This window comes from Myotis yumanensis, unplaced genomic scaffold (genome assembly GCF_028538775.1).
Source record: "Myotis yumanensis isolate MYYU_CA2020_CCGP unplaced genomic scaffold, mMyoYum1.0.hap1 SCAF_19, whole genome shotgun sequence".
Taxonomy (NCBI): Eukaryota; Metazoa; Chordata; class Mammalia; order Chiroptera; family Vespertilionidae; genus Myotis; species Myotis yumanensis.
Window position 1 is genome coordinate 26,913,015 of NW_027223770.1, and position 25,296 is coordinate 26,938,310.

Sequence of the window (25,296 nt, forward strand, 5' to 3'; positions counted from 1 at the left end):
TGGCCGGGCCCCAATGTACTGTTTTCACTGCACAAGCCAGGCTTTCCCGGGTTAGGTGTTCAGTTTCAACAAGAGCCCAGCAGTAAGCCTCTCCCAAGGGCACACCTGGTGACTGTCAGGGAACAGGACGTCCAGACTCCAAGGCCAGCGGCCCCAGTAGCACAGGCACCAGCCCCGGAGACGCACAGGGCTTAACGGGGCCATGGATCGTGGGGCCCCAAAGGGAGCGAGTGGCCCACAGCTCGCTGGGCAGCCCGCAGAGCAGTCCGTGGTTTGGGTGCTGCTCAGAGGGTGCCGGCCTGCGGGTGAGCCGACCTAAAAGGACCAAGCAGGGTGCCCAGTGAGGCCATGCTGCCTCCGCTCCCCGAGTTCCAAGCGGGTGCCAGCTTCCAGGGGAGCGGTGGCGGGAGGAGGGAGGAGCGGGTCCCATGGCTGTCGGGGAGGCTGCACACGGTGGGTCTGGCCAGGCCCGAGTCCCTGAGTGTCTCGGTCTGTCAGTCCCGCTGCTGCGGGAGGGGTGCACTCCCTGCTGTCAGCATCGCAGGGCTGAGACTTCTGACGGCCACACTAGCCGCACCCCAGTGCCAGCTGGGGACTTCGCAGGGCGAAAGGACACAGGCTAAACCCTAACCTCCCCACAGGGAGCACATGCGGCGACACCCACGAGCACTGGGAACGTGTGCGGGCCTTCCTGACGGGGCGCAGCCCCTCTGGCACCTGAGCTGGGGGGACAGCACCCATGTCTAGGGCACGCTCAGATGCAGGCACAATACCTGGACCGAAGGACCGGCCCCAGCTTGTACTCCCGTGAAATGCCATCACCCCGCCCCCGCCGATGGATCGGATGGTGACTTGGGAACTCGTCCAGCAGAGCCATGACAGTCTGAGTCCCTCCCATCCCTAATGTCCCCCTGAACACTCAGGTGCATGTGGCATTGGTCCCCCCTTGATCCCTGACCTTTTCCTAAAGCAGCTGAGGCGGGGGTAGAGCGCGGGGGTCAGGGACCGTGGAAGGAGAAAGGGCTCTGAGCGTGCACGCGGTCACTCGCCTCCAGGGATGTGGCAGCACGTCCTGTCCCAGCCCAGCCCCAGCCGGGCAGCCTGAAGGTGCAGTTAACGCAGGGCCCAGCCACGCCTTGTCAGAACTCTTACCGAATGGAAGACTGGCAGGTAAGGGAGCTGCCGGTCAGTTGGGGTGGAGGGTCCAAGGGCTGAGTCCCCTCCTGTGCCCCCCCCCCCCCCCACCCAGCTCCCTCTCCAAGGCTTCCAGTCCTGCAGTCCTCAGGCCCCAGGCCAGCTGAGACCCTGGGCCCTTCCGCCCCGCACAGCCTGCCCGGGGCTGGCAGAGCATCAGGAGGGATGCAGGCCCAGCCACACTCGGGACAGAGACAGAATTCACGGAGGCGGGCCAGGGGCAGTCACGTTGCAGTGAGAAACATTTATTGAGAATGGCTCATTACAGACAAAATAGATTTATGTATAAAATCTCCGCAATGCAAAAGATCCCTTTTGTCCCCACGTGGCTGGAGTGGACAGAGCCACCTGTCCACGTGGCTCAGGGACTGTGCCGGGACCCAGCTGTGGACAGGGGGTCGGTCTGTAGGCAGACAGGGCTCTTCCTGGCCCATCTCCATCTCCATGATTTCTCATTGCACAATGGCGCGTGGTTCACCGCCCCCCCCCCCCGCCTCCCCCTCCCCCCGAGACCCTCCCCGGGCAGATGGCTGCTCAGGGACAGGCAGCTCTCCTGTCAACCTCCCAGACAGGTGACCCTGCCTTGTCCCCTGAGAAGCCACCCTCCACGCCCAGGGACGGAGCGCTTTTAAGTGTCACACGATGGACGGAGGCGCTGCCCACCCTCACGGAGGCTGCTCTCCCACCAGCTGCGTCGGCCTCCCTCCCTCAGCCTCCCTGACAGCCGCCCTGCCCGTTCCCCACGATGCATCTGTCCTCGCCAGTCTCCCCAGACCCTCCTGAGGACGCCCACCCCACGCTGCCACACGTGGGCTCCTGGGCATGGAGCCAGGCTCCCCGGGATCCCGGGCCACGCAGCGTTAAGGCAACAGAGGAGGCCAGTCTGAAGACCACACTAGCTGCACCCCAGGGTGGCACCTCCCTCTCGGCCAAGGCCACGGCTGGTGTGAGACGCTGGTGAGCCTGCCAGCCCTTCTAGCAGGGCCCACCAGCCCCGCCAGCCGCCAGTGGGGAGGGACAGCTGGCGGGTGGGGCAGATGCTGAGCGTGGTTTGCCTTGGGGGGGAGCAGCCTTGGGCACAAAGACGCAGGGGTGCGGAGCTGGGCTGTAGGCACCCCTACCCCTCGCCAGAGGCAGCCCCTGGGGGTGGGGGTGGTCCCGCCCGAGGGCAGGATCCACTTCCCTTATTTCTTAGGTGCAGACCCAGCTCACCTGTCAGTGTCCCGGGCAAACGCCCCGACCCAGGGGGTTCTGCCTGCAGGGGAGGGCCTGGCATGGGCCCCGCGGGGCCTCCTTTCTGAGGAGGGACCTGAACTGGCGTCTGCCTGTGAAGAGGTGTCCGTGTTCCAAGTACCTGCAGTCTCACTATTAGCGTCTTGGGGGTGAGTCTCACCCCTTAGTGAAAACTTAAATCTCAAATAACCCGCCTCCCTCCCCCCAAAAAGAAGAAAAGAAAAGAAAGCCACAGTCTCGCCCGTGCCCACGCCGCGCTGTGACCTGGGCGGGCACCGCTTCTCACCCAGGCAGGAGACCCAATGTTCTGAGCCAAAGGTCGTGGCGTGAACACCAAGGTGGGGGGAGGCCGCAGCCTGTCCTGGCGCCCAGCACCCAGCCCTGCGAGACTTGAGGCTCCCCGTTCTCAGAGGACAGCCCGCTGCTGGGACGCAGGCCAGTGGCAGAAGCCTGCCCACACCCCTAGAGCTTGGGCACCTGGAGGGCTGTGGGGGCACAGAGTCTGTTCTGCCCAAGGCCCAGCCCTCCCAGGGGCCACCAGCCATGGGGACTGGGGCTCCACAGCACCCCCAGGGGGGAGGGGGGACAGCTCCCAGCGAGGCCGGGTCAGCCAGTCTCCACACACACATGCTGTCCTGACAAGCAACCTCTCTCCCGGGGCTGGGTCCCCAGGTCTGAGCGGGGACGGGCCAGGCCGCTCCCCGAGCCGGGGTTGGCTTGAGGCAGTACGGGCGCCCCCGGAGCTGGGTGCCCCTGAGCAGTCGGAGTCAGGCTGGGGTCCTGGGGGGCTCTGCTCAGCTCTGGGGGTGTCTCCAGCACCCAGCGGGTGTGCGGGCTGAGTGGCATGATGGCACTCACCACTGGTGGGTGATGAGTCAGGTGCTGCGACCTCCCAGAATTCCCTGGGGCTTTGTCCCACGGGCTGAGGCCCTCGCTCTGTCTCCAAGCCCCAGCAGCCGGGGCTGGGCCGGGCCTCCTGGGTGGGCCCGGCTCCGCTGTCAGCTGTCCAAGTAGACAAAGAGGATGTCCTCGTCCGTGCCGTAGCTGGTCCTGGCCTCCTCGAAGTTACTGACACTGGTGCTGCACATTCCTGCGGGAGGCGGGCAGGGCGGTCAGCAGCGGGGCAGCACCTGCTTCTGGCACCCGGGGACCAGGGTGGGCGGCCGTGACCCCCGCCCCCCGCCACTCCTGGCACAGTCTCCCACCCGGAGCCCTCCTTGCTGCTGTGGCCTCGGGAGCTGCCCCTGACCCCTCCCCAGGTCAGCGATGAAGTGCGGCCCCGAGAGGAAAGCAGCGGGTAAGTCTGAGCCAGGGCGGTCCTTCCTGCCCCGGGCAGTGGGGAGCCCGGACGGGTCCTCAGACTCTCTGACGAGTGTGCTGACCTCCAGTCGGGGCTGGGGGGGCAGGGGTGGGGGGAGGAGCCTGCAGTCTGTACAGCAGATGTGCCCTGGGGCCCTGGGCAGTGGGGGAGGCCGGTGGCGTGGGAGGGAGAGACGGCCAGGCCTGGCGATGAGCAGGGGGTGGAGGGGCCCGCACGGCCCCAGGCTTGTGGCTGGTGTGCGGCCTGGCCTGAGGGATGGCCCAGAGGACAGGCCCAGGAGGAGCCGGGGTGGGGAGAAGGCGGGGGGAGGCCTTGGCCCCCCAGGTTGAACGGGAGGAGGTTGGAGGTGCAGGCGTCTGGGCCCCTCCCCCACACTCACGGTCGGCGAAGGCCGGGTTGTTGTAGAAGATGGAGCCCGTGGCCCGGCTGTAGCCGCGCAGCACGATGAAGTGGCCCTGGTAGTCGGGGGTGCGGCAGAAGCAGCGGTGGCCGCGGGGGGCGAAGCAGCAGTACTTGGCGGGGCTGGAGCAGAGCTCGCAGTGCAGCACCCCCGAGTTCACCAGCACGATGGCCACGTGGCCCTGCGCCAGGTGCGCCTGGATGTCCTGGACGCTCACCGAGCTGCGGGGGAGGCGGCGGTCACACCCCATCTCTCCAGTGACCCTGCTTGGACCCGTCACACGGCCTGGGGACAGGGCTCCTCCCTCCCCCCGAGCTCCCTGCTCAGTCCAAGGCCAAGGGCAGGACCAGTGGAAGGGGCTCCGCGTGTGCCCAAGAACAGGCCGGCCCCATCGGGCCCTCACAGGGTGGGGTCAGGCCCAGACAACCCCCCCCCTCCCCCCCCCCCCCCCCCCGCCGAGGGCTAGTGGAGCAGCACCCGGGACCCCTCCTGGGCGGAGTGAATCATGTGAGCCCAGCGCCTCCATTGGTCCTTCACCCTAACTCGTGTGGCTCCCGTGGGGACCATCAGCCTAACGTACGCCCCCACTCCGAGCCACGCAAGGCGCTGCCAGGTCAAACCCCCACACTTCTCTGAGGGGCTGTTTTCCTTGCCCCCAAGGCTCCTGGCGGCAGAGTGCTGTCCAGGAAGGGCCGGTCCGCAGCTCTCCCAGGGCCCAGGGCCAGCAGAGCCAGCGCCCCATGCGGTGCCCAGACCAGGAGGGAAGGGGCTGGACGTGGGTCCCCTCGGCCGGGCCAGCCCAGTCCAGCCCACGTCATGTGGCAGCTGGATCTGCTGCCTCCGCCCTGGGAAGCACCTCATTTTCCCATCTGGTCTTTGAAACAAACACCTGCTGAGCCCCGAGGGTCTGTACGGGAGTGGGTTCCTGCCTCGGGAAAGGCGGGGCGGCGTGGAAAGGCTGCCTGTGGAAGCGTCAGGTCCCGTCACAGCCCGGCCAGGGCCACGTTGCCCGGGGGACTGGGCGGCTCTCACCGGTTTTCCCTTCCTGCTTCCTCACCCGAGGGGCGGACAGCACGCCTCCCCACGCAGGACGGCACCTGCCAGGTGCCACCCGGGAAGCACGTGCTGCCTTTCCCTGCAATTTGTGCTCCCGTGGCCTAAGGCGCGTGGAGACCGCCCCCGCTCTCCAAATCGCCCAGAGTGTGGCCACACGTGGCTCATAATGGACACGGAAGTCTGGAGAGAACGGGGAGACTGGGAAGAGCGGTGTGGGCTGGAAGAGGCCGGCTGGGACCTGAGCCACAGGCCCGAGCGCTGAGCCCGCAGCGAGCCGGGAAGACGGCGCTCACGTCTGGGCAAGTTCCTCCCAGGGTCTGCCTAGCCCCCGCCCCCGTGTAGATGAGAAGGGAGACCCGGGTAAGGTCAGAGATGTGGGGAGAGCAGGGAGCCAGGCCTCCCTCCTCACTGGGCTGTCCCCCCGGCAGCCTCCAGGCTCCTCGCTGGCGTCTGTCTTGCTCACCTGCACCGCCAGCCCCCGCTCAGCGTCGCCCAGGCAGAGGTTTGTGCACAGCAGTAGCCCCCCCGGGTCCCCTTCTGATGAATGAAAACACCAAGGCTCGGGGGTAAGTCAGTGCCCACAGCCACGCGGGCAGGACACCCCAGGCTGCCCGACTCCCCGGCCTTAGCCTTTCTCACCCCATCCTGAGGCCTCGACCAGGCAAGTCTACGGGTGCCGGGTGCACAAGGAGGACGGGGAGGCTCACCATTTCTCCACCAGCACCTTGCAGGCCTGGGCCTGTGCGAACAGCTCGTTAACGCGGGTCTCCTCGGCGTCAAAGTGCTTCCTGTAGAAGGACTGCAGAGAGAAGGACAGGCTGAGGCCCCCCACCCCCACCCCCGCCGGCTCCTCAGCCCCTTTGGACAAAGAGCACGTTCTGAGTCAGAGACGGCACAGGCGATGCGGGCAGGGAGCTGTCTGCCCCAGCGGACAGGAGTGCGGAGGACCACACGGAGGCGTGGCGACGATGCTCAGGAGGCAGGTGGGCAGCGGCTGAGCGGCTCCCTGGGGGAGGTCAGCCAGCCCTGGTGTGCATGGGCAGGAGTCTGAGCAAATGAGCAGGAGTGACCGCCCAGCCCGCCAGGGGAGGCCCATGGGACGCACTTGGCTCTATGGGGATTTTAAGGGGCCGGAGCCCCTGTGGAGGCGGCAAGTGACCCTGTTCTTGGGCCCCGGGCTCTGCCTTGCAGCCGTGGTGACCACACCAGATGCAAGAGCCCCCTCTGCCTGGCCTGGGGGTTCAGGGGAGAATGAGGTTGCCTGGCCCTGGCCACCGGCAGCAACTCTCTTGCCAAAGAGGCCAGCAGCGGCTCTGCCCGCCAAGTTTCAGAGCCGGGCTGACCCGCCTGGAGGCAGGCCACCCTGGCTCTGCTGTGCAGGGAGGGGGAATACCAGTGTACTGGCCGGCCTAGGTCGGCATTCTTTTTCAAAAAAAAAAATTAAAAAATGATATTTTGGTTTTTTCCCCAGAATACCCACTACCCAGCTTGGAGCCGCTGCTCCCGTGAGAAGGAAGAACATGGGCAGATGGTGGCCGGACGAGGTGAGAGTGTGCGCTGAGGGCAGCGGGGGAGGAGGCGGAAGGCGGCCCGAGACACTCACGCTGTCCAGGGCGAGTGGCAGGGCCCTCTGGGGCGGGGTGCTGGGAGGAACCAGCTTGCTGCTCAGATCCTTTGCGTAGGAGGCGCCTCAAGGTCACCTGCACTGACTGGTTCCAAGTCCTGCCCAGAGCACATCTGCTCCCCGGTCTCCGCCCACCTGTGCGCCCACTCACGTGCCAGGCCTGACTGCACACTCTCCCAACTACCGAACCTGCTGGAGGGCTGGCGGCCAGCCACTCACCTGGTTCTTTTTTATTTAAAAAAAAAATTTTTTTATTGATGTCAGAGAGAAAGGGGGAGGGAGGGAGGGAGGAACGTCGGTGGTGAGAGAGTCATGGGGGGCTCACCTGGTTTTTGTAGCCCTTGTCCACCCCCAGGGTCTGGGTGCAGAAGCGGTGCCGCACTCCGAAGTGGCGCATCAGGTAGGCCAGGTCAATGGTCCAGATGCTGCGGGTCAGCCGCAGCTCCTGCAGGGCCCCCTCGAACTCGCCGTCGTCCACGTGGCCCAGGTACCTGTGGGCAGACGCCGCTGAGGTCGCTCGTCCTCACGCTCCCCTGCGGCCCATCGGCCTGGCAGAGCGCCCGCTCCCAGAAGGCTCCGTCCTCTGCCACGAGGCCTCAAGTCCTGCCCACACACGGCCTGGGTGCCACCGGAAGCTGCCTGGGCGCCATGCTGTCCCTGGAGCCTAGAGCCTGCTTCTCACATCGCTTGTGGGCTGCGTGACTCTGGGCAAGTGACCACCCCCTCTGGCCTCACGAGCTCATCTCTCCGATGAGGGGTTGGGACCACGTCAGTGGCTTTCTGAGTTTGGGTCAGAGAATTCTTTTGTTGAACCCTATCGGGCCTGGAATTCCCGGACGGGAAACGGGTGGAGGGGAAGCAGCGCCTGAAACTCCTGCTCCAAGGTGACGGCTGGGGTCCCCCGGGCTCCGACGGTCAAAGTCCTGGTGACAGCTAGGGTCCCCCAGGAGCCTGGGGCTGGGAGGGGGAAGGCCCTATGTCCCAGTCATGGGGTCACTCTGTGGGCCGGGCCTGGGCACCGAGGACTTCCCTCGCCACCCGAGCCCCAGGCATCCCCGAGAGGACCCCAGGAAGGCCGGGTCCACCCTCGTTTGCTTTTGCAGATGGCACGGAGCCTCCACAGGCCCCGACCACGGACGGCCACGTGGACGCCGCATCCCACCCAGGCCGCCCCCGTGTGGTGTGGACGGTGGGCCTCGGCCCGCCACTCACCGCAGCACCATCCTGGAGCAGGCCAGGCCGCAGTCCCAGTGGTAGAGCTGCTGGATGATGGGCACGGGCAGCTGCACAAAGTCCCCTGCGTGGAAACACAGGCGGTCACGGGTCCGGAACGGCGGCCGCTGCCACCGGGGAACCACGGCCATCGGCTCCTGCCCAGGCCCCGCGGGAGCGACTCGGGGGCCCGTCCGCAGCCTTTCGGCCTCCGACCCACTCTCCTTACAACAGCAGCGGTCGCCCCGAAACAAAACCAGTCACAGCAGGTGAGCCCTACTCGACATCCCCCGGCAGGTTGGGTCCCACGGCTCTTAGGACAGTGCCTCCGCGGCTGCTGCCCCGCAGCCTCTCCTCCGCACCCGCATGTGTGTCCTCACAGGCCTCCCAGAGGCAGAGCCTTCCCCGGCCACGCGGCTCCGCGTGCCCGGCCTGTGCACACCTCCCTCCGCCTGCACCTGAGGGCTCTCCTGGCCTCCAGTGACTGAGCCATCTCCTGCCTTGGCTTTTTTTCTTTAATCCTCACCCGAGGTTACGTGTTTTTCATTTGAGAAAAAAAAGAAACATTGACCGGGTGCCTCCTGTACGTGGGACCGAAGCTACGGCCTAGGGATGTGCCCTGACCGGGAATCGAACCCGCAACCTTTTGGTGTATGGGACGAAGCTCCAAGTGAGCCACCGGCCAGGGCTGTGTCACGTCTTCATGACATTACCTGTCTGCCTGCCCCCCACTACGCGCACTCACAGCCCCACAGGCCTCTCTCTGAGCCCTCTTTTTGGGGGCAGCTCATGAAAGTCGCTTAGCGATATTCATGTCCGAATTCACGAGGCCCCTGGAGGTTTGTCTGACTTCCAAGCCCCCGGGGCCACCCCGGTGTGAAGCCCAGGTTGAGAGAAGGGGGCTGTGACGTAGAGTCTGTGCAGGGGGCATGCGAAGCTGGGCGGCCTCTCTCTCAGGAGGCCCTGGCCGGGCAGTGAGGCGGGGCCGGGGAAGGGAGGGTGTACGAGCCCCGTGGCCACCGGCTGGCTGTGGGCTGAGCGACTGACTTCCTCTGGCTGGACCGAGTCTGGCCATCTCCAAAGTGGGGGACTTTGGTCTGATTCAGTCATTCAATCGACAAGCATTTCCCAAGGCCTAGCGCAAGCATGTCAAACTCGCGGCCCGCGGGCTGCGTGGCTCATTTATTTGGTCCGTGTCAGCCTTTGAGTTTGACATGCTTGGCCTGGAGATATAGCAGTGGCAGGTCCCTGTCCCGGCAGGCGGCAACACCAAGCAAGCCCCAGAGAACAGGGAGGCCGGAGAACATGGTAGGGTGCGCCCTGGGGACCGAGAGTCAAGAAGCACAAGGGAGTCCTGGCCGGTGGCTCCGTGGTTAGAGCGTCGGCTTGCAGGTCGAAGGGTCCAGGGTTCGATTCGAGGTCAAGGGCACTTTACCTCAGCCCCAGTAGGGGTGCGTGCGGGAGGCAACCAAATCGATGTTTCTCCTCCCCCCCCCCCCCCCTTCTCTCTTCCATTCTGTCTAGAAAGCAATGGAAAACATACCCTTGGGTGAAGATTAAAAAAAAAAAAGTACAAGCCAGAGAGGGAACAGCACGTGCTGAGGCCCTGAGGGGGGGCGAGCTGGCGCCAGCCTCCAGGGCCCTCCCCGTCTGGGACTCCAGGAATCTGGACAAAGTCCACAGTCTAAAGAACGGAGGTCCCTCCCTTCAGCCGTCCGGGCCACTCGTGCTGATTCACGGCACCTGCTCAGCACCGGAAACCCAGCCTGCGCCCTTTCATCTCAGGCGCCCCTGGGTCTCTCTTGAACTCAAGACCAGCGGGTGCAGCGCCCGGAGCCTGGCTTCCAGGCGTGCACCAACCAGAAGGGCCACCCCTGGCGTCCATCCGGCCCTTCTGACCTGCGGGCCGCCTGCCTGGAGGGGTCACAGGTGCCTGCTCTCTGTCTGATCCTCCCCAGCACAGATACCATCACTCCTGGGGCCTCCCCTGAGCCCCGGCTGGCCACGCCCTCTCCTTTATCTGCGCACTCACCAGGCCCAGTGCACACTGTGCCTCGGAGGGGCCCTTGCTGTTGTGCATTCCCAGGAGGCAGGGACCCGTGACTGCTCCTTTGCTGCATTGTGCTGGTCTCTCTGCCTCACGCCTCCCTCCCCAAGGGTGCGGGGCAGCTGCTGGCTGAGGCACCTGACCTCTCCGGGCCTGCTCCCTCCTCGGTGGCACAGGCCGTCACAGGCGCTCCAGCATGCAAAGTGCGGCGCGCTCAGGGCAAGAATGTGTGTGAGGCCCATCAGGTGCTGACGTGAACCCTGCCCTCCATGCAGCGGGACAGGCCCTGACGCACCAGCCCAGGCTGGCTGAGCCTTCGTGCCCCCCTTCCCCGGACCCAGCACCTCTGGCCCCGCGTTCACGGCCTTCGCACATTTGCCTCCTGCAGCTGCCCCGGCTTCAGTCTGAGGGCTTAGTCCTGCCTGTCCTCTGCCCTAAATTCCAGCCCCAGCCCCTCTCCCATCTCTGTGCACAGAAGCCAGAGGGGGCCCACCCATAGCTCCCCATTGCTCTTAAAATCCAGTTCTCACCCCTTACCACAGCCTGCAGGGCCCGGCCCAACCCGAGCCCCACCTGCCTCGCCTTGGCCCTTTCCCTCACTCATCCCGTTCCTGTTACCCTGGAAACCCATCAGCTTCATTCCACCCCAGGGCCTTTGCACATGTCGCTCTCTGTCTTGAACTCTTTCCCTTGCTGTTCTCAAGGCTGGCCCTTACTGTCATTCAGGTCAAAGTCTCCTCCTCTGAGAGGCTTTTTCCGGACTATGCTCTTGGGGGAAGGGAGCCCTCCTTCACAGCACTTAGCAAAACATAACGACAGCAACAATAATAAAGTCAATCTGTCTCCACCAGACAGACTATAAGCTCCCCGAGGGCAGAGAATTTGCTAATCTCCTTCACTGTTATTCCCAGTGACTGGTGTCTGATGCTTAGTAGTGACTCAATAAACATTTGTGGGAAGAAGTGAACTTATTAAACAGCCACTGTGTGCTAGGCTCTAGGGCAGTGGTTCTCAACCTTCCTAACGCTGCGACCCTTTCATAGTTCCTCATGCTGTGGTGACCCCCAACCATAAAATTATTTTAGTTGCTACTTCATAACTGTAATGTTGCTACCATTATGAATCGTCATGTAAATATCTGATATGCAGGATGTATTTTCATTGTTACAAATTGAACATAATGAAAGCACAGTGATTAATCACAAAAACAATATGTAATTATAGATGTGTTTTCCGATGGTCTTAGGCGACCCCTGTGAAAGGGTCGTTCAAACCCCAAAGGGGTCGCGACCCACAGGTTGAGAACCGCTGCTCTAGGGACACTATAGTGACTAAGACCCGAGTCCCCGGCATCCGAGGATTCATGTTCTAAAATCATTCCCTGCCCGGGGCTGAGTGGAGGGAGTTCTATACAGGGTGCTGTCCCCTCAGGGTGGCGGGCCTCCCTAGTCAAGAGCCCCTCCCTGTGACCACAAACTGCCTTTCTGTTTGTCCTTACACAGGCTGTTTACTTCCCCAACTTTGCTCTTGTATATACTGTACATCCCTTGGTCGGGAATGCTGTCTCCCATCTCTACATGTCCAAGTGCTCCGGTCCCTTTTCCTCTCTGAGCCCCTCCACATGGAGTATCTGAGATGGCGTCCCCACTGGACAGATGGACGCTATCTCACTGGCAGGTGGGGACAAGGTGGCATTTACCCCCTCCTCGCCCTCGCCCCGAGCAGGCACTCAGACAGGCTTGGTGAATGAAAGGTGTTTCTCCCCAAAGGCCTTCTCCCTTGAGATGGCCCGAGCCCACCTGCCACTGCAATGCCCGCCCCCCGCCACCCCCCCCCCCCCAGGCTTCAGGACAGCAGCCCTGTGCATGGCCCCCTCCTCACTCTGTGGGCTGGGCTCCGGCACCCACTCGCTGGGCCATCTTTGCTTGGGCTTGGCGTCTGTCCGCACTCATCAGAACAGCTGCTCTGAGCTCTGCTGTCCCTTCTCTTCTTGCCCTGGTCCTTGGAGGCCCTGATCCCAAGGCCCCGGAGACCTACACGTCCCCACATGGCGGATCCCCGTCTTGGCACCAGCAGGTCCGCCCACAGGGACCCAGAGAGACTCCTGTGGGGGGTGATAAGGGCGGGCGAGCCCTTCCAAGCCCAAGCCGCCGCTAGCTGTGGGCGCTGGGGCAGAGGGACTGCCCACCTGAGGGCCAGGTCTGCCCTGACGGCCCTGCTGGCTTCGGTTGGCAGCGTCACCAAGGGCGGAAAGCGGGACACTGGCCCTGAACACTGAGCGCCTCAGTCAGCTCGTCTGTGAAAGCGAAAATAGCTATGGTAACCCGCGTCCTGGGGTGGCTGCAGGATTAGCCAGGCGCTGAACGTAAACAATTCCCACAGCGCCTGCTCGGGGCGCTCCCCCAGAGGGTGAGCCATTCCTCCCCCGACGCTCAGGGAAGGCCGGGGCCTGGTCCCAGAGCACAGAGTGGGACACCAAGGCCCCGCGGGCACCTCACTTGAGTTTTCTGCACTAGCACTGGGCACAGTCGCTGCCTCGCCCCTCCCTCCTGGAGCAGCACCCCGAGCATCAGGGCGCGGAGGGTGCGCTTGGTGTCTGCCCCAAAGGCACTGAGGCCACCCTGGGGCAGAAGGAAGCAGAGGGCGAAGAGCTGCAGGGAGGCCCGGGGGAGGGCCCTGCACGGCTCTGCGCTCTCAGCAGTTCCTGGTGCTTCTAGGCCCCGGGTCCCCCCGGGTCAGGATCTCCCAAGGCGGCTCCCGCAGGACTTTGCGCTTTGGGGGAAGGGGGCGCCCCTGCCTCACAGCCCGGGGGGACCCTCCCACCAGGATCGCCATCAGAGCTGCGGCGGCCCCGGCCCTGGGAGGACCAGGAATGGCCCAGTGACCGCGGCTCGGAGGTGGGGGCCGAGGCGGCCGTGCACACCTGGCCGGGCTCGGCTCGAGGCTCTATCGCTCCTCGGCAGGCGGCGGTCGGCCCAAGGTCGCGCGGCCGGACCCTGCCCCGCGCTAGGACGGGGCTCCCCACGTTCCGCGACGCGAGGGCCGGGCCCTCAGAGAGGCACTAACCGGGCTCCAGCGACGGCCCCGCTGCCTCCGCCTCCGTTCTCATGACCCGGGCGGCGCGGGGCGCCCATGGCCCCGGCCTGGCGCCGGCTGCAGCTTCGGCTTTGGCTGGGGCGGGAGCGGGGCCGGTGTGTGTCGGATTCCTCCTCCTCCTCCTCCTCCTCCTCCGCCGCCGCCGCCACCGCCGCAGCCGCCAACGCCGAGGGGGGAGGGGGAGGTGGCGGCTGCACCGCCCCCGGCCCCGCCCCGGCCCCGGCCCCTTCCAGGCCTCGGACCCAGGGACTCCGCCCCCTCCCTACGCCCCGCCCCTTCCCTGGGCCTCCCGTTCCCTCCTCCGGACTCCCATTGCTAGGGGCCCCGCCTCCAGCGCTAAGCCCGCCCCGACCATTCGCAGCCTCGGCTTCTGGTGACCCCACCCCTTCCCCGATCCTCCCGCAGACACGCGGGCCCTTCTCCATCCTGTTCCCCTGAGCCCCGCCCCCTATCTGAGCCACTCCCCCTATCTGAGCCCCGCCCCTGTTCTGAGCCCCGCCCCGGAAGCCCTGCCCCTCTCATGAGTCCCGCCCCGGAGCCCTGGCGCTCAGCGCGCATTGGCTCCCCAAAGGCGCTCAGCTTCAGGTCCAAGCTTGGTCCTACCCCAGACAGCGCCGGGTTCCAGAAAACCGAACCCTATTTCGAATCCCTTCAGGGACGACCCTCCTCCCCTCTTACTCTACTCCTGTCTCCCTGTCCGTACGGCGAAATACCTGCCTCGCTCAGGGCGCCCCAAAGGTTGACTTGTGAGGGGGATCCTAGCCTTCAGCCTCACCCCGCGCCGCCCCGATCCGCGGGCCCAAGCCCCAGATCCCTGCCTCCCGGCCCAGTCCGTCCCCTAGTGCGGGATGCTTGGGAACGCGACCCCTGTCCCCTTGCCGGCCTGAGGGTCGATATTTCCGGCGGCACCTGGACCTTCCCTCCTCCCTTTTCCCCCCTACCCCCTCCACCCCCCGTCATCAGCCCTCTCTTCCGGGACCGGAACGATCGTGCCAGAGCCCAGGTTTCCCAGCCGGCGGGGTGAGGAGAACGCTCGCCACTAGGAAACGGAAGGGGACAGGCTCCGAGCGCGGCGTTTTGGGAGCGCGAGGTATTCTGGGAGCGCGGGACCGCCATTCGCTCGCCTCACGCTCTCGCAGTCGCCTGAGTCGCCGCCGCCGCTGCACCGGGAGAGAAGAGGAGGCCGGAGCCGGTGAGGAGAGGCCAGGGGCCGGCGGGGCTAGGCCGAGGCCCCCGTGAGCGTCCGGGGACGGAGAAGGACGCACCGCCGTGGGGCTCTTCGGGGCTCGGGGAGGGGGAGAGCGGGAAGTCGGGCCACCGAGCATCAGCGTGGCCTCCGCGGCGCCCGCAGGGAGCCCATTTTGCACCCGCCCTTGGCTTTCCGTACGTCCCCGGGCCGGTGGGTTCCAAGCGTGCAGGCCGAGGCCGGGAAGCCATTTCCGGCCGATTGCCTCGCCCCCCTGCATCCTTTTACGACGTCCTCGCATCGTGGCCTCCATCTCCCTCCAGGCGCCTGTTACCTGCGTTTTACCACGTTTCCCTGCTGCTAAGCCGTGTCCGTTTCGCAGGGGCCGTTGCCTTCCTATTGGCGCCTTCCTTCCTTATTGTCCGTCTTGCAGCGGCTCCCGCTTCCACTTAAAATTGCTAAGGGAGCCTGTCTCCCAGCCGCACGCGCCCACGATGAGTCTCCACCCTCCGCCGCCACTCGTTTCGGGGATAAAACATCCACGGCTTGTCCCTTGTTCATTAGCCGCCAGGCGCATGCCCCGTGCTGATGTCTTTCCTCCGAGATGAGCGTCTCCTGCTTAGGGCACACGGTTAACGGTGCGCGCGCTGATGTTTGCATTTTAGCCTGGATGGTGACGTGGGGGTCAGAGGGCATCGGAGGGCTTGCACTCAGTGCACAGCCTCTTCTGGATGTGCCCGCATCCTCGGTTTATATCTGCGGTGGTCAGCACTGCACACACGTGTGTGTCCCATGTAGCCACCTGTGGCTGTTGAGCCCCTGAGATGTGCCTCGTGTGACTGAGGGACTGAGTTTTAAATTTCCTTCCATTTTCATGAAGTTTCATTTAAATAGCTCCAGGTAGACAGCGGCTGCCGCGTTGGGCAGCTCGGGTCGATATCGTGGGTCCCCGAAAGGGTGTTGGTTACCCACCACTGTGGGTGGGCAGCCCATTGTAAGGTCCGTGCATTACAGCCCCCTCGTGCCCGACTGCACAGAACTGGTTATTTGATGGGGGTAAAGGGCAGCAGGGAGGGAGGCATGGGCTGTGCCTGCTCGGGCTCCGGACGCTGAGCCAACTGGCCTCTCTCGCTGTAGAGCTCGCTTCCTGCCAAGATGTCTATCGGCGTGCCCATCAAAGTCCTGCACGAAGCCGAGGGCCACATCGTCACGTGCGAGACCAACACCGGCGAGGTGTACCGCGGGAAGCTCATCGAGGCGGAGGACAACATGAACTGCCAGGTAGCCGTGGGCTTCCCGCTGTCGGGGCATCGGTGCCCCTGGCCCAGAGAGCGGACGGGTGGTGGCGGGAGGTCTCCTGGACGCTGTTCCCATGAGCAGGGATTTGTCGAGCGCCTCCTGTCTGCTAGGGGCGGTGTTGCAGGTCCACGGGGTGGGCAGGGATCAGAGCCCCGTGGGGTTCTGGAAGAGTCAGCTTTGTCCTTCGTTTTCTCCCCTGGTCTGGGGACCTGCCTCAGAGAAGGCCCTCCTCCCTTTCGTTGGAGTCCTCCCGGGTTGGGCCATTATCCGTTTGCCTCCACAGGTTTGCATAGCGCTTTGCAGGTAACAGAATCTTCTATTCATATACTGTGTTTATTTGCCGTTTTTCTTGGGGACATGAGTCTCAATTGATTACCTTTCGAGGTAAGTGGGTTTGGGGAGAGTGTTGTCCTCCCTTAGGAGGGAGAATACGATTAAAGGGCTCATCTGTGAATGTCACCCTGCCGTACTGATGGAGCAGCTTCCTGATAGGGTGCCCTTCCCTTGGCACTATTTTGCCTTTTGCTAAAATCATGTGGATTTGTGTAACATTGCAAAGTGTATCAGCACTCTCTCCTTTGTTTAAACCATCGGTTAAGATCTTGGACTTTGTAAACAGATGTTGGCTTGAATCTTATATGACCTTTGGCATGTTAATCACCTCAGTTTCCCCATCTGTAAAATGGGATGGTGTTACTTTTGGTCCTCTGTGATACAGATGCCAAGATTGAAGAGTCTGGCTGGCTGGCCGGCATGGCTCAGTGGTCAAGTGTCGACCTATGACCCAGGAGGTCATGGTTCCATTCCCGGTCAGGGCACATGCCTGGGTTTCGGGCTTGATCCCCAGTAGGGGGCATGCAGGAGGCAGCCGATCCATGATTCTCTCATCATTGATGTTTTTATCACTCACTCTCCCTTCCTCTCTGTAATCAAAGAAACATACTCAAAAAGCCGGGCGGGCGGGGGGGGGGGGGGCGCTGAAGAGTCTAGCGTGGGCAGAAATGGCCTGATGGCTGGCCCTGGTCCCCTTGCAGGGGTCAGTCATGGCTGGCAGCCTGGGGAGAGTGGCCTCTCTGGATCCACAGGTGCAGCTGGAGGTTGTCGGCTCCCTGTGTTCCTTACAAACTGTGGTTCCTTTGAAGGGAGATCTCAGCAGAGCACTCAGGGGTGCCACCCACACCCCAGGGCTGTCCTGCAGACCAGGCGAGTTATGTGTGTGCAGCGGTGTGCTCAGCCCCTTGCACGTAATTCAGCACATGGTGACTGAACGCTTCCGGGTGAGAAAACTGGAGGTCAGCGGGATGCAGTGACTTGCCCACGGTCACACTGGATCGGGTGTCTTATTAAATATATTTTTGTTGATTTCAGAGAGGGAGAGAGAGATAGAAACATCAGTGATGAGAGAGAATCACGGTCCGGCTGCCTCCTGCATGCCCCCTACTGGGCATGTGCCCTGTCCGGGAATCAAATCATGACCTCCTGGGTCATAGGTCAACGCTCGACCACTGAGCCACGGCAGCTGGTCAGATCAGGTGTCTTAACTGTTGGTTACTTCCCAGGGTTATTCATTCATTTGTGATTTCTTGTAGCGTTGAGCATCATCTTCCTGCCAGGTTGACCCGCTGGGGCAGGGAGGTAGGCATCGGTGACGGCAGGTTTCTCTCCTCTGTCGATGCCATGGAGATGGGGCGGTGGGCTCTCTGTAGGTCCTGTGGGGCTTGCCTCCTCTGCCTTGGTGAGTCACCACTGTCATAGATCCATTCCGCTGGCTAAGGCATCCTCCTTCATTGTAAGGTTCTTTAGTTTGGTGAGTAGAATGCACAAGGAGGGTAGGGGAGCCTGATGTGTTCACTCAGCTATTTATTTGGACCTCAGGCTGCCCCTTTGTGCTGTGGGGGTGCCGGGCCATGTGACCTTGCTGGTCTCAGATACAGCCAGTGTGAGGTGAAGCACGCAGACCCTGGGGGTGGCCGTCTCTGGAGTCAGGGTGCGGCCTGCCACCCAGTGTGACTCGGAGTGGGTGTGGGCCTCTCACCCTCTGTCCCCTCCTTTCTAAGCAGGGATGGAAGTAGCGCCTCAGCCTGAGGACTGTGGTTGCAGAATAAATAAGGTGCTTGTCAAGCAGCAGGGGCCAGCTACGCGCCTCCCCCCGGGGTTGATCTGCGAGGGCTGCCGTACAGTTTGCACTGTATAGTAGCCCCTCTTAGCCAAGGGGGGTACGTTCCAAGGCCCCTTCAACCCCCCCAGGAAATGCTTGAAACCGGTAGTGTCCTACACACTCATACCTATGATAAAGTTTAATTTGTAAATTATGCTAATTAGACCAGATGTCCTTCCAGACAACCTTCTGGACGAAGCCAGGGCTGTGATGGAAGCTGGTGCCGGTAGCCAGGGGAAGGAAGGCCTACTCTTGCATGAATTTTGTGCATTGGCCCTCCAGTAACTAATAACAAACTAGAACAGTTATAACAGTATACTGTAACAAACGTATGAATGGCTTTGAGACCATGATTAAGTAGAATACGGGTACTTGAACACCATGACAGTTGATCTGATAAGCAGATGGCTACTAAGTGACTGACAGCTGAGCAGTGTGTATTTGTGAATTGGATGGACACAGGGACGATACATGTCCCGGGTGGGACAGGGCAGAGGGCATGAGATTTCATTATGTTACTCAGAATGGCGCCCAGTTGAAAGCTTATGAGTCGCTTATTTCTGAAGTTTTCCATTTTTTTCGGACCATGGAGAGCCGTGGGGACTGCTGTGCTGAGATCTTCTCCGGGCTGGCTGTGCCATCTGTGTTTCATTGTGGTTATTTGGGAGGTTGAGTAAGCTGGGTGTTCTGCCCGGCTTATATTAAAACCTAGTTCACTCGAGTTCCTGGCTTTGTCTTACGTGGGAATGTAGCTCAGGCTCATTAACGAGCCGTGTGGTGGGTGGGCAGCGGACTGCGGGCTCGGTACACGGCGCCCCCGGGAGTGTGAGAGTAGCAGCGGCCGTTCTCGGGTTCTAATAGGAGTCAGATGGTGCTGGGCTCTTTCCCGCTCCGGCCAGAACACACACTGTTTGTGAAACACGTAGTTTACGTCTGTTTGATCTCACCCAGCAGCCTCTGTCAGGGATTCGCAAGGTGGGCTGGCAGATTGTAACCAGGAGTGAGATGGGCAGTTTATGCTGAAGGAGAAGTGATTGGCAGCCCAGCCCCCAAAGGAGACTTTTGTCCTTTAATTTCATCTGCTTCCCCCAAAATAGACATTTTAGCCGTCATTGTTTGGATTCTCCGTTTACTGAGGTCCTGTCGTGTGCTGGGCAGTAGGAACAACATACTCGTCTCGTTTCATTTGCTCCTCGGTGGTCCTAGGAAGTGTGTGGTGGCCTGTGAGTAAGAGCGGGCTGTCGGGGGCTGGGCTCACACCCCAGCAGGCCACACGGGGGCAGTGTGGCCTCAGGCAGGGAACGGGGAGACAGCTCTGCCTCTGGTGGCTGTGCCGCTCCCTCTCTGGTGGGGATGGTGGCAGGGTATATCTCCGAGGGTGTGTGACATAAAGTGAGTTGCTGTGTGCCATCTCCTGGGACATTGGCAAGTGTTCAGTGGACGTTGGCTTTGTTATGGGGTCTTTTTCCTCACTTTGTAGGTGAGTGAACTGAGGCTCCGGGGAGCCAGGAGACTTAGCAGGTTACATCCCTGACAAATGGTGGGGCTGGGCCTCTGCCTTCTGTGGGGTCACAGGTGGGGCTGGTATTGTGAACCTTGGTCCGGTCCACGTTTCTCAGGTAGTCTAACCCGCCACCCCTGCTGTTCGTTTGTGGCACCAGAGGTGAGGATGTTCTTTGAGGCAAGAACAGGTGGCAAGGAGTAGACACTGGACATTTGCTAAGAAACTGGGGGTGTTGGGCCTGGAGCCGAAGATGATGGGAAACTTGAGCCCTGAGGGTATAACAGGGTCAGTGGTTGCAACTCTAGAAACTGTTCAGCTCACAGAGACAGGGCGGGCGGCCCTGGAGAGCTCGTCTCTGTGCGCTGGGTGTCAGGCACAGGCTGGTGGTCAGCTGGCACTTGAAGAAGAGAACGAGTGAGTCCCATCTGTCAGGGATCCGGGAGACAGCACCCCTCTCTGCAGTGGGCGTGGCCCATTCTGAATAAATTGTAACCCTCTTTCCTCCAAAAGACTCATAAAATCAGCTCCTTTTCCTGGTAAATGTGGTGCCCGTTGAGATTGGCGCTAGTAGGCTTATGTCCCCTTCCCCTGCCACGCCAGTCTCCTGGCCGACCTCACCTCTCGGCTCCCCGCCTCCGTCCCACAGTTATCCATGTAGCATGTTCATCTTCCCAAAGTGCTGCCCTGACCCTACCCCCCCTTCCTCTGTCCACGAGCTTAAGTGACCCATAGTGTCTGGGGGAAGACCCTGTCCTTCGTCCCAAGTCCACTGCTCCAGTCCTTGCATCTGTCGGTTCCTGCCTGAGTGCCCTGTCTCTCTGGGGGCCAGCCCTTCCTTAACCCTCTTGGCATTCCAGGCCCTTCATGCTTCTCAGTCCCTAGTCACCCAAGCCAGGGGAGTGGTCCAGAGTGAACTCTGGGAGGACAGAACACATCTGGCGCCTGCCTGTGACCTCCATGGCATTGCGGTCTGTGCGGGCAGGTGCAGGAGAGGGCAGAGTTGGGACAGGAGGTCAAAGCTGTTCCAGGTATCACCACTGAGAGCGCCTCACACGCTGATGGGGCAGAAGAGCAGAGCTAGTGCCCTGGAGCCCGGCCACTGGGTGCGAGGCGACTCCCTGCATTCTGGCTGTTGGACTTTGGACAAGAGCTTCGTTTTTTAGCTGTAAAAGTGGTAACGCTCATACCCACGAGGTGCTGTGAGGACCATGTATGTAAGGGCCTAGCACAGGCCCTGGCTTTGCCTGTTCCTTTATTTCATGATGGTAGTTTGTGCGTTTCTGGACCACCCCCCCACCCCCCACCAGCCAGGGCTCCTCCCCCTCTGTGTGCCCCTGTTCTCCCCTGGCCTGTTGGCCCTTGCTGATGAGCTGGTGATTTTCTTCCAGATGTCCAACATCACAGTCACATACAGAGATGGCCGGGTGGCCCAGCTGGAGCAGGTGTACATCCGTGGGAGCAAGATCCGCTTTCTGATTTTGCCTGACATGCTGAAAAACGCGCCCATGTTAAAGAGCATGAAAAATAAAAACCAAGGCTCGGGGGCTGGCCGGGGAAAAGCTGCGATTCTGAAGGCCCAAGGTAGGTGTTCCTGATGCACTGGCTTTAACATACAGGTTTAACAGTGCAGGGAAGTCACTGGTTCTCTACCAGCGTCTTTAGCTGCTGTGTGTATCTCGTGAGGTAGCTTGGGGTTTAAAGATACGATAAAAGAATCCTTTAAAATGCCTTCCCAAACGCTGACCCGTTCATCTCGCCCTTCCTAGACAAGAGGCGGTGATGGGGAGATAGAAGCTCTGGACCTTTTGTCCTGGACAAGGAATGATGGCAGAAATGCCAGCTTCCCTGGTAGGACTGCTGCTCCCCCTGCTCTCCCGGGAGCGCATGCTCATTGTCACTGTGACTGCACCATCGCCAGCAAAAGGCGAAGCCAGTGGCTCTGCACCAGGAGGCACTTGGCAGTGAGCCGCCCGGGTCCGCTGGCTTCTGCCGGAGCCACCTGTGCCTTTCCGAGCCCCTGCTCTGGTGCTGTCAGCATGTGGCTGGTTCTCAGGTGGCTTCCCTCCCCCGTCAGGGCAGCTCCAGGCTCTAAGCCAGTGGTTCTCAACTTTGGCTGCACATTAGAATCAACTGGGAACCTTTTTAAAATCCTGATTTCTGGGCCTCATCCTCCGGAAATTCTGTTTCTTTGTTATGGGGTAGGGCCACAACATTAGTAACAAAGAAATATAATTTCTGGACGATGAGGCCCAGAAATCAGGGTTTTAAAAAGATTCCCAGGTGATTCTAATGGCAGCCAAGGTTGAGAACCATTGCTCTAGGCGGAGAGAGTGCGGCTCCAGTTCGTAGCCTTGAGAATATTTTCCCCGTCCCTTGGAGCCCCTGGCTCCCCGAGACCCGTAGTCACAGAGCAGCAGGCTCCTGTACCCCTTGTATGGTTGTGTTTTCTGTGAGTTTGTTTTATTTTTGTGTCGTTATTGTAAGACGTTTCATACAAGCAGAATTGCTCAAAGGACAATGAAACCCCTCGCTCAGATTTAACAGTTAACATTTAACTGTTTGTGTTCCCACATTTTAAGTGTGAACTAAATGCATCTGCCCTGTTTCATGAGCTCGCGCTAGGCCAGCTTGGAATTCGTCTTTCCGTGGTTCTCAGACTTGCTCCCCACACGACCTTTGCTCTCGGTGCTCTGCCCGTCAGCCTCTTGCGGAGAGCGGCGCCGGCCGGAAGGCCGGGGTCTGGTGTCGCTGCAGCTCGGGTGCTCCGTGTCAGTGCTTGTCCCTCTGGTTCCCATTTTCCTTCGTGAAAGGCGATGGGGGCGGGTGGTGTGGGGCCAGGTGGCCTTTCAAGCCCTCCCTGTGCCCGTGTCCCGGAGCTCCAGGCCCTGGGGCGCGAGCGCTCGCTGCCATGCTGACTGGACTGGTCCTCTCTCCCCCCTTCTAGTGGCCGCGAGAGGACGAGGACGCGGAATGGGACGCGGGAACATCTTCCAGAAGCGAAGATAAGTGTCTGCTGCTCAGAACTGTGCCCTTGTCTTGCAGATCCTTTAGTTTCGGTGGAGTGGGTGCTATGTGTATGGTCCTAGCTGTTCTTTTGACATCTTTCTTTTTAGATCAGGAGAAATATTCAACTAAATAAAGATGGTGGCTGTTTTTTCTTTTTGTGAAAATGCGGATTATGTGTTCATTTTGGAGTTTGGCGTTCTGTTTGCTTTGGCAGCAGGTTAAACTCTGACACCCTGGAAGATCTCCTGGGACCGGGCCAGGACTTTGAAGCGGCTCAGTTCTTGATAAAAGTTGAAAGTGCTGTTCCAGGCCAGCTGGCGGGCTAAGCCCTTAGTGAGCGCACAGGCTCTCATTGTATCTGCAGACATGGGCGTTGTGTGGTGCTGTGTTCAGGTCACCTTTATGGAAACGTCATCAATTCAGCTTGAAAAACACCATCTGGGTGGTCCTGGCCCTTGATACAGTCCAGTCCTCTGACCGCTGAGCCTGGAAACCCTGGTGGCTTGGCGTTTGGCAGGAGTAGTCTAATATTAAAAGGTAATTCAGAGAACCGTAGTGACCGTCTATGGCTCCCCTTCGGCTTTGTAAGCAGGTTTGTGGGGACGGATTCTCGGGCGTTCATCAGCATCTCCCCATTGATTGGCACAACCACAGCTTTCGGTGTCGCAAAGGTAGAGGGTAGGGCAGGCAAAGCAAAAAACTGACAGACACGGAAATTGGGAAAGCATCGGCAGAAGTCGGGGGCTCAGTAAAGGGTGAGCGACAGCAGAGCCCCTGCGGACGGTCTGTGATTGGCCCGTGGCACACCGCCCGCTGCACTCTGTTCAGGTGATGGGAGAAGAGGGAGACGGTCCAGCGCATCTGTTCAGCTGGCATCAGACGGGTTTTCTCAAGCCTCGCTTCATCCTCAGGACACTGCCAACAGGTGACAGCCTCTTTATTGTTCCTGTAATACAACGCCCGAAGGGGCAGCCCTGGCCGGTCGCTCAGGTGGTTAGAGCAGCGGCGCCAACCGGTGCTCCGTGAGGTCTGAAAGCCTGGCGACCTCGGGGTTAGCGTGTTGTCTTGATACATCCAGGTGGCGGTTCGACCCTGGTCGGGGCACATGCAAGAATCAGCCAGTAGCCCTGGCCGGTGTAGCTCGTTTGGTGGAGCATCCTGTACACCAAAAGGTGCCAGTTCCATTCCCGGTCTGCACATGCCCAGGTCGCAGGCCTCATTGCGTGGGGGGCCGTGCAGGAGGCGGCTGACCAATGTTACACTCACGTCAGTGTTTCTCTCTCAAAATAATTGGGAAGAAAGCACAAAGAACCAGTGGATGCATAAATGTGTGAACCGACAAATCGTGTTTTCTCTCTCCTCTCTTAAATTAAAAAACAACCACCAACCTCTTAAGGAGCGAGCCTTGGTGAGGTCGGGCAGGTACCACAGGCACGTCAAGTAAGGCTTCAAAGACTCCCCCAGAGCAGCCGCTACGTCTTGCTCCAGCTCCCCAGCTCCTCCCACTCGTGACGACCTGCCTGGTGGCTCCGTGAAACGGCACCGCTCCAGGGGAGGGGTTCCTGGGTGGGGCATCTCAGGTGAACTTACTCCCCACATGGAGTTTGTTTTAGATTTGACCAAGAATGAATGTATTGTTCCTGGTCAGAAAAACTTGTTCCTTGAGTTTCTCCTTAGAGTCTTTCTCCATGAGTTCTCTCAGGTAGAAGTGACGCCCCCAGCCCCGCGTCGGCTGCGTGGCTTCTGTGCTGGTCGCCTTGTACAGACGTGGGTTATTTGGCCGCAAAGCCTGGATGTGACTATGGCGAGTGGGAGCGGTGGTTTCCAACATCAGCTGGGCGTCCTGTTAGAAATGAAGATTTCCCCAGAGACAGTACAAGCAGACCGGAACCTCAGGGAAGGCGGGGGAGGGGGCGGGAGGAGATCACCCAGTGAACTTGTCTGCACCTAGGCATCGCCCGCGGACACAGGCAACGGGTGGTGAGGGCCTGGAGGGTGGGACGGGAGCCGGCTAGAAGTGGTTTCGGCGGGTGGGGGAGAGGATCTATGTAATACTTTCAACAAAGATTTTAAAAATAGTGGATTCAAAAAAAAATTCCAAGGCCCCACCCTAGGAATGGTGGTTAGTTGGACTAGAAGGGGCTCAGGAATCTGCATTCTAAGCACTAACCCTGCTACCAGCTGGGTGATCCTGATTCCGTGTATGGGGCCCTGGGCTCGAGTGTGTGTGTGTGAGAGAGAGAGAGAGAGAGAGAGAGAGACCACTGCATAAGTTATAAGTTATACTTGACTGTAAAACAGAACCCGTTATACTTAGCAGTGGGTTGCACCAAGAATCTGAAAAGCGGACTTTGGACACGGTTCACCCTGGAAGGTGTGCAGCGTGCGGGAATGCCGGCCGTGCACGGTTCTACACGGCGAACCTTAGTCGTCTCCCTACCGACGTCCTGAAAGTGAAGGGGGTTCTCGAGTTTTGTTTCTAATTAAATGTTCCCAGTAAAAAATGTGAAATTTTTTAGCCCGGCTGGCGTGGCTCTGGTTGAGTGTTGACCTATGAACCAGGAGGTCCCGGTTCGATTCCTATCAAGGGTACATGCCTGGGTTGCGGGCTCGGTCCCCAGTAGGGGGCGTGCAGGAGGCAGCCGACCCAGAATTCTCTCTCATCATTGATGTTTCTCCCTCTCCCTTCCTCTCTGGAATCGATAAAAATATTTTTTTAAAAATCGTTTGAAGAAATCATAGCCCTGGAGTGTGGCTACACAGCGTGACCTGCCCGGTTCAGAGCTTACGGTCAGGTCACCTTGTTAGATGATTTTCCCTGGGACCCCATTCTTCCTCCACGGACACTAACACTAACCGAGGCTTGGGAGCGAGCCGTGGAAAGGGTTAGGACGGTGCCTGGCAGCAAGCGAGCTGGAATGGTCCCTCTTCCCAGCCAGACCGGAGGTTGGGTAGAGGTA

At 60.7% G+C, this 25,296-nt stretch overlaps 2 protein-coding genes across 2 annotated transcripts; one reads left to right on the top strand and one right to left on the bottom strand.

Moving 5' to 3' along the window:
* Positions 1-1,418: 1,418 nt before the first annotated feature.
* Positions 1,419-13,315, bottom strand: GUCD1 (guanylyl cyclase domain containing 1). Its single transcript, XM_070399431.1, has 6 exons — positions 13,154-13,315; positions 8,041-8,125; positions 7,154-7,319; positions 5,912-6,003; positions 4,128-4,369; positions 1,419-3,517 (listed from the first exon to the last, which is right to left on the bottom strand). The coding sequence occupies exons 1-6, from the start codon at positions 13,194-13,196 to the stop codon at positions 3,426-3,428; spliced, it is 720 nt and encodes a 239-aa protein (XP_070255532.1). The 5' UTR covers positions 13,197-13,315; the 3' UTR covers positions 1,419-3,425.
* Positions 13,316-14,253: 938 nt separating this feature from the next.
* Positions 14,254-22,500, top strand: SNRPD3 (small nuclear ribonucleoprotein D3 polypeptide). Its single transcript, XM_070399146.1, has 4 exons — positions 14,254-14,375; positions 15,507-15,650; positions 20,719-20,911; positions 22,275-22,500. Exons 2-4 carry the CDS (start codon positions 15,525-15,527, stop codon positions 22,334-22,336), a joined length of 381 nt encoding a protein of 126 aa, XP_070255247.1. The 5' UTR covers positions 14,254-14,375; positions 15,507-15,524; the 3' UTR covers positions 22,337-22,500.
* The last annotated feature ends 2,796 nt before the right edge of the window (positions 22,501-25,296 follow it).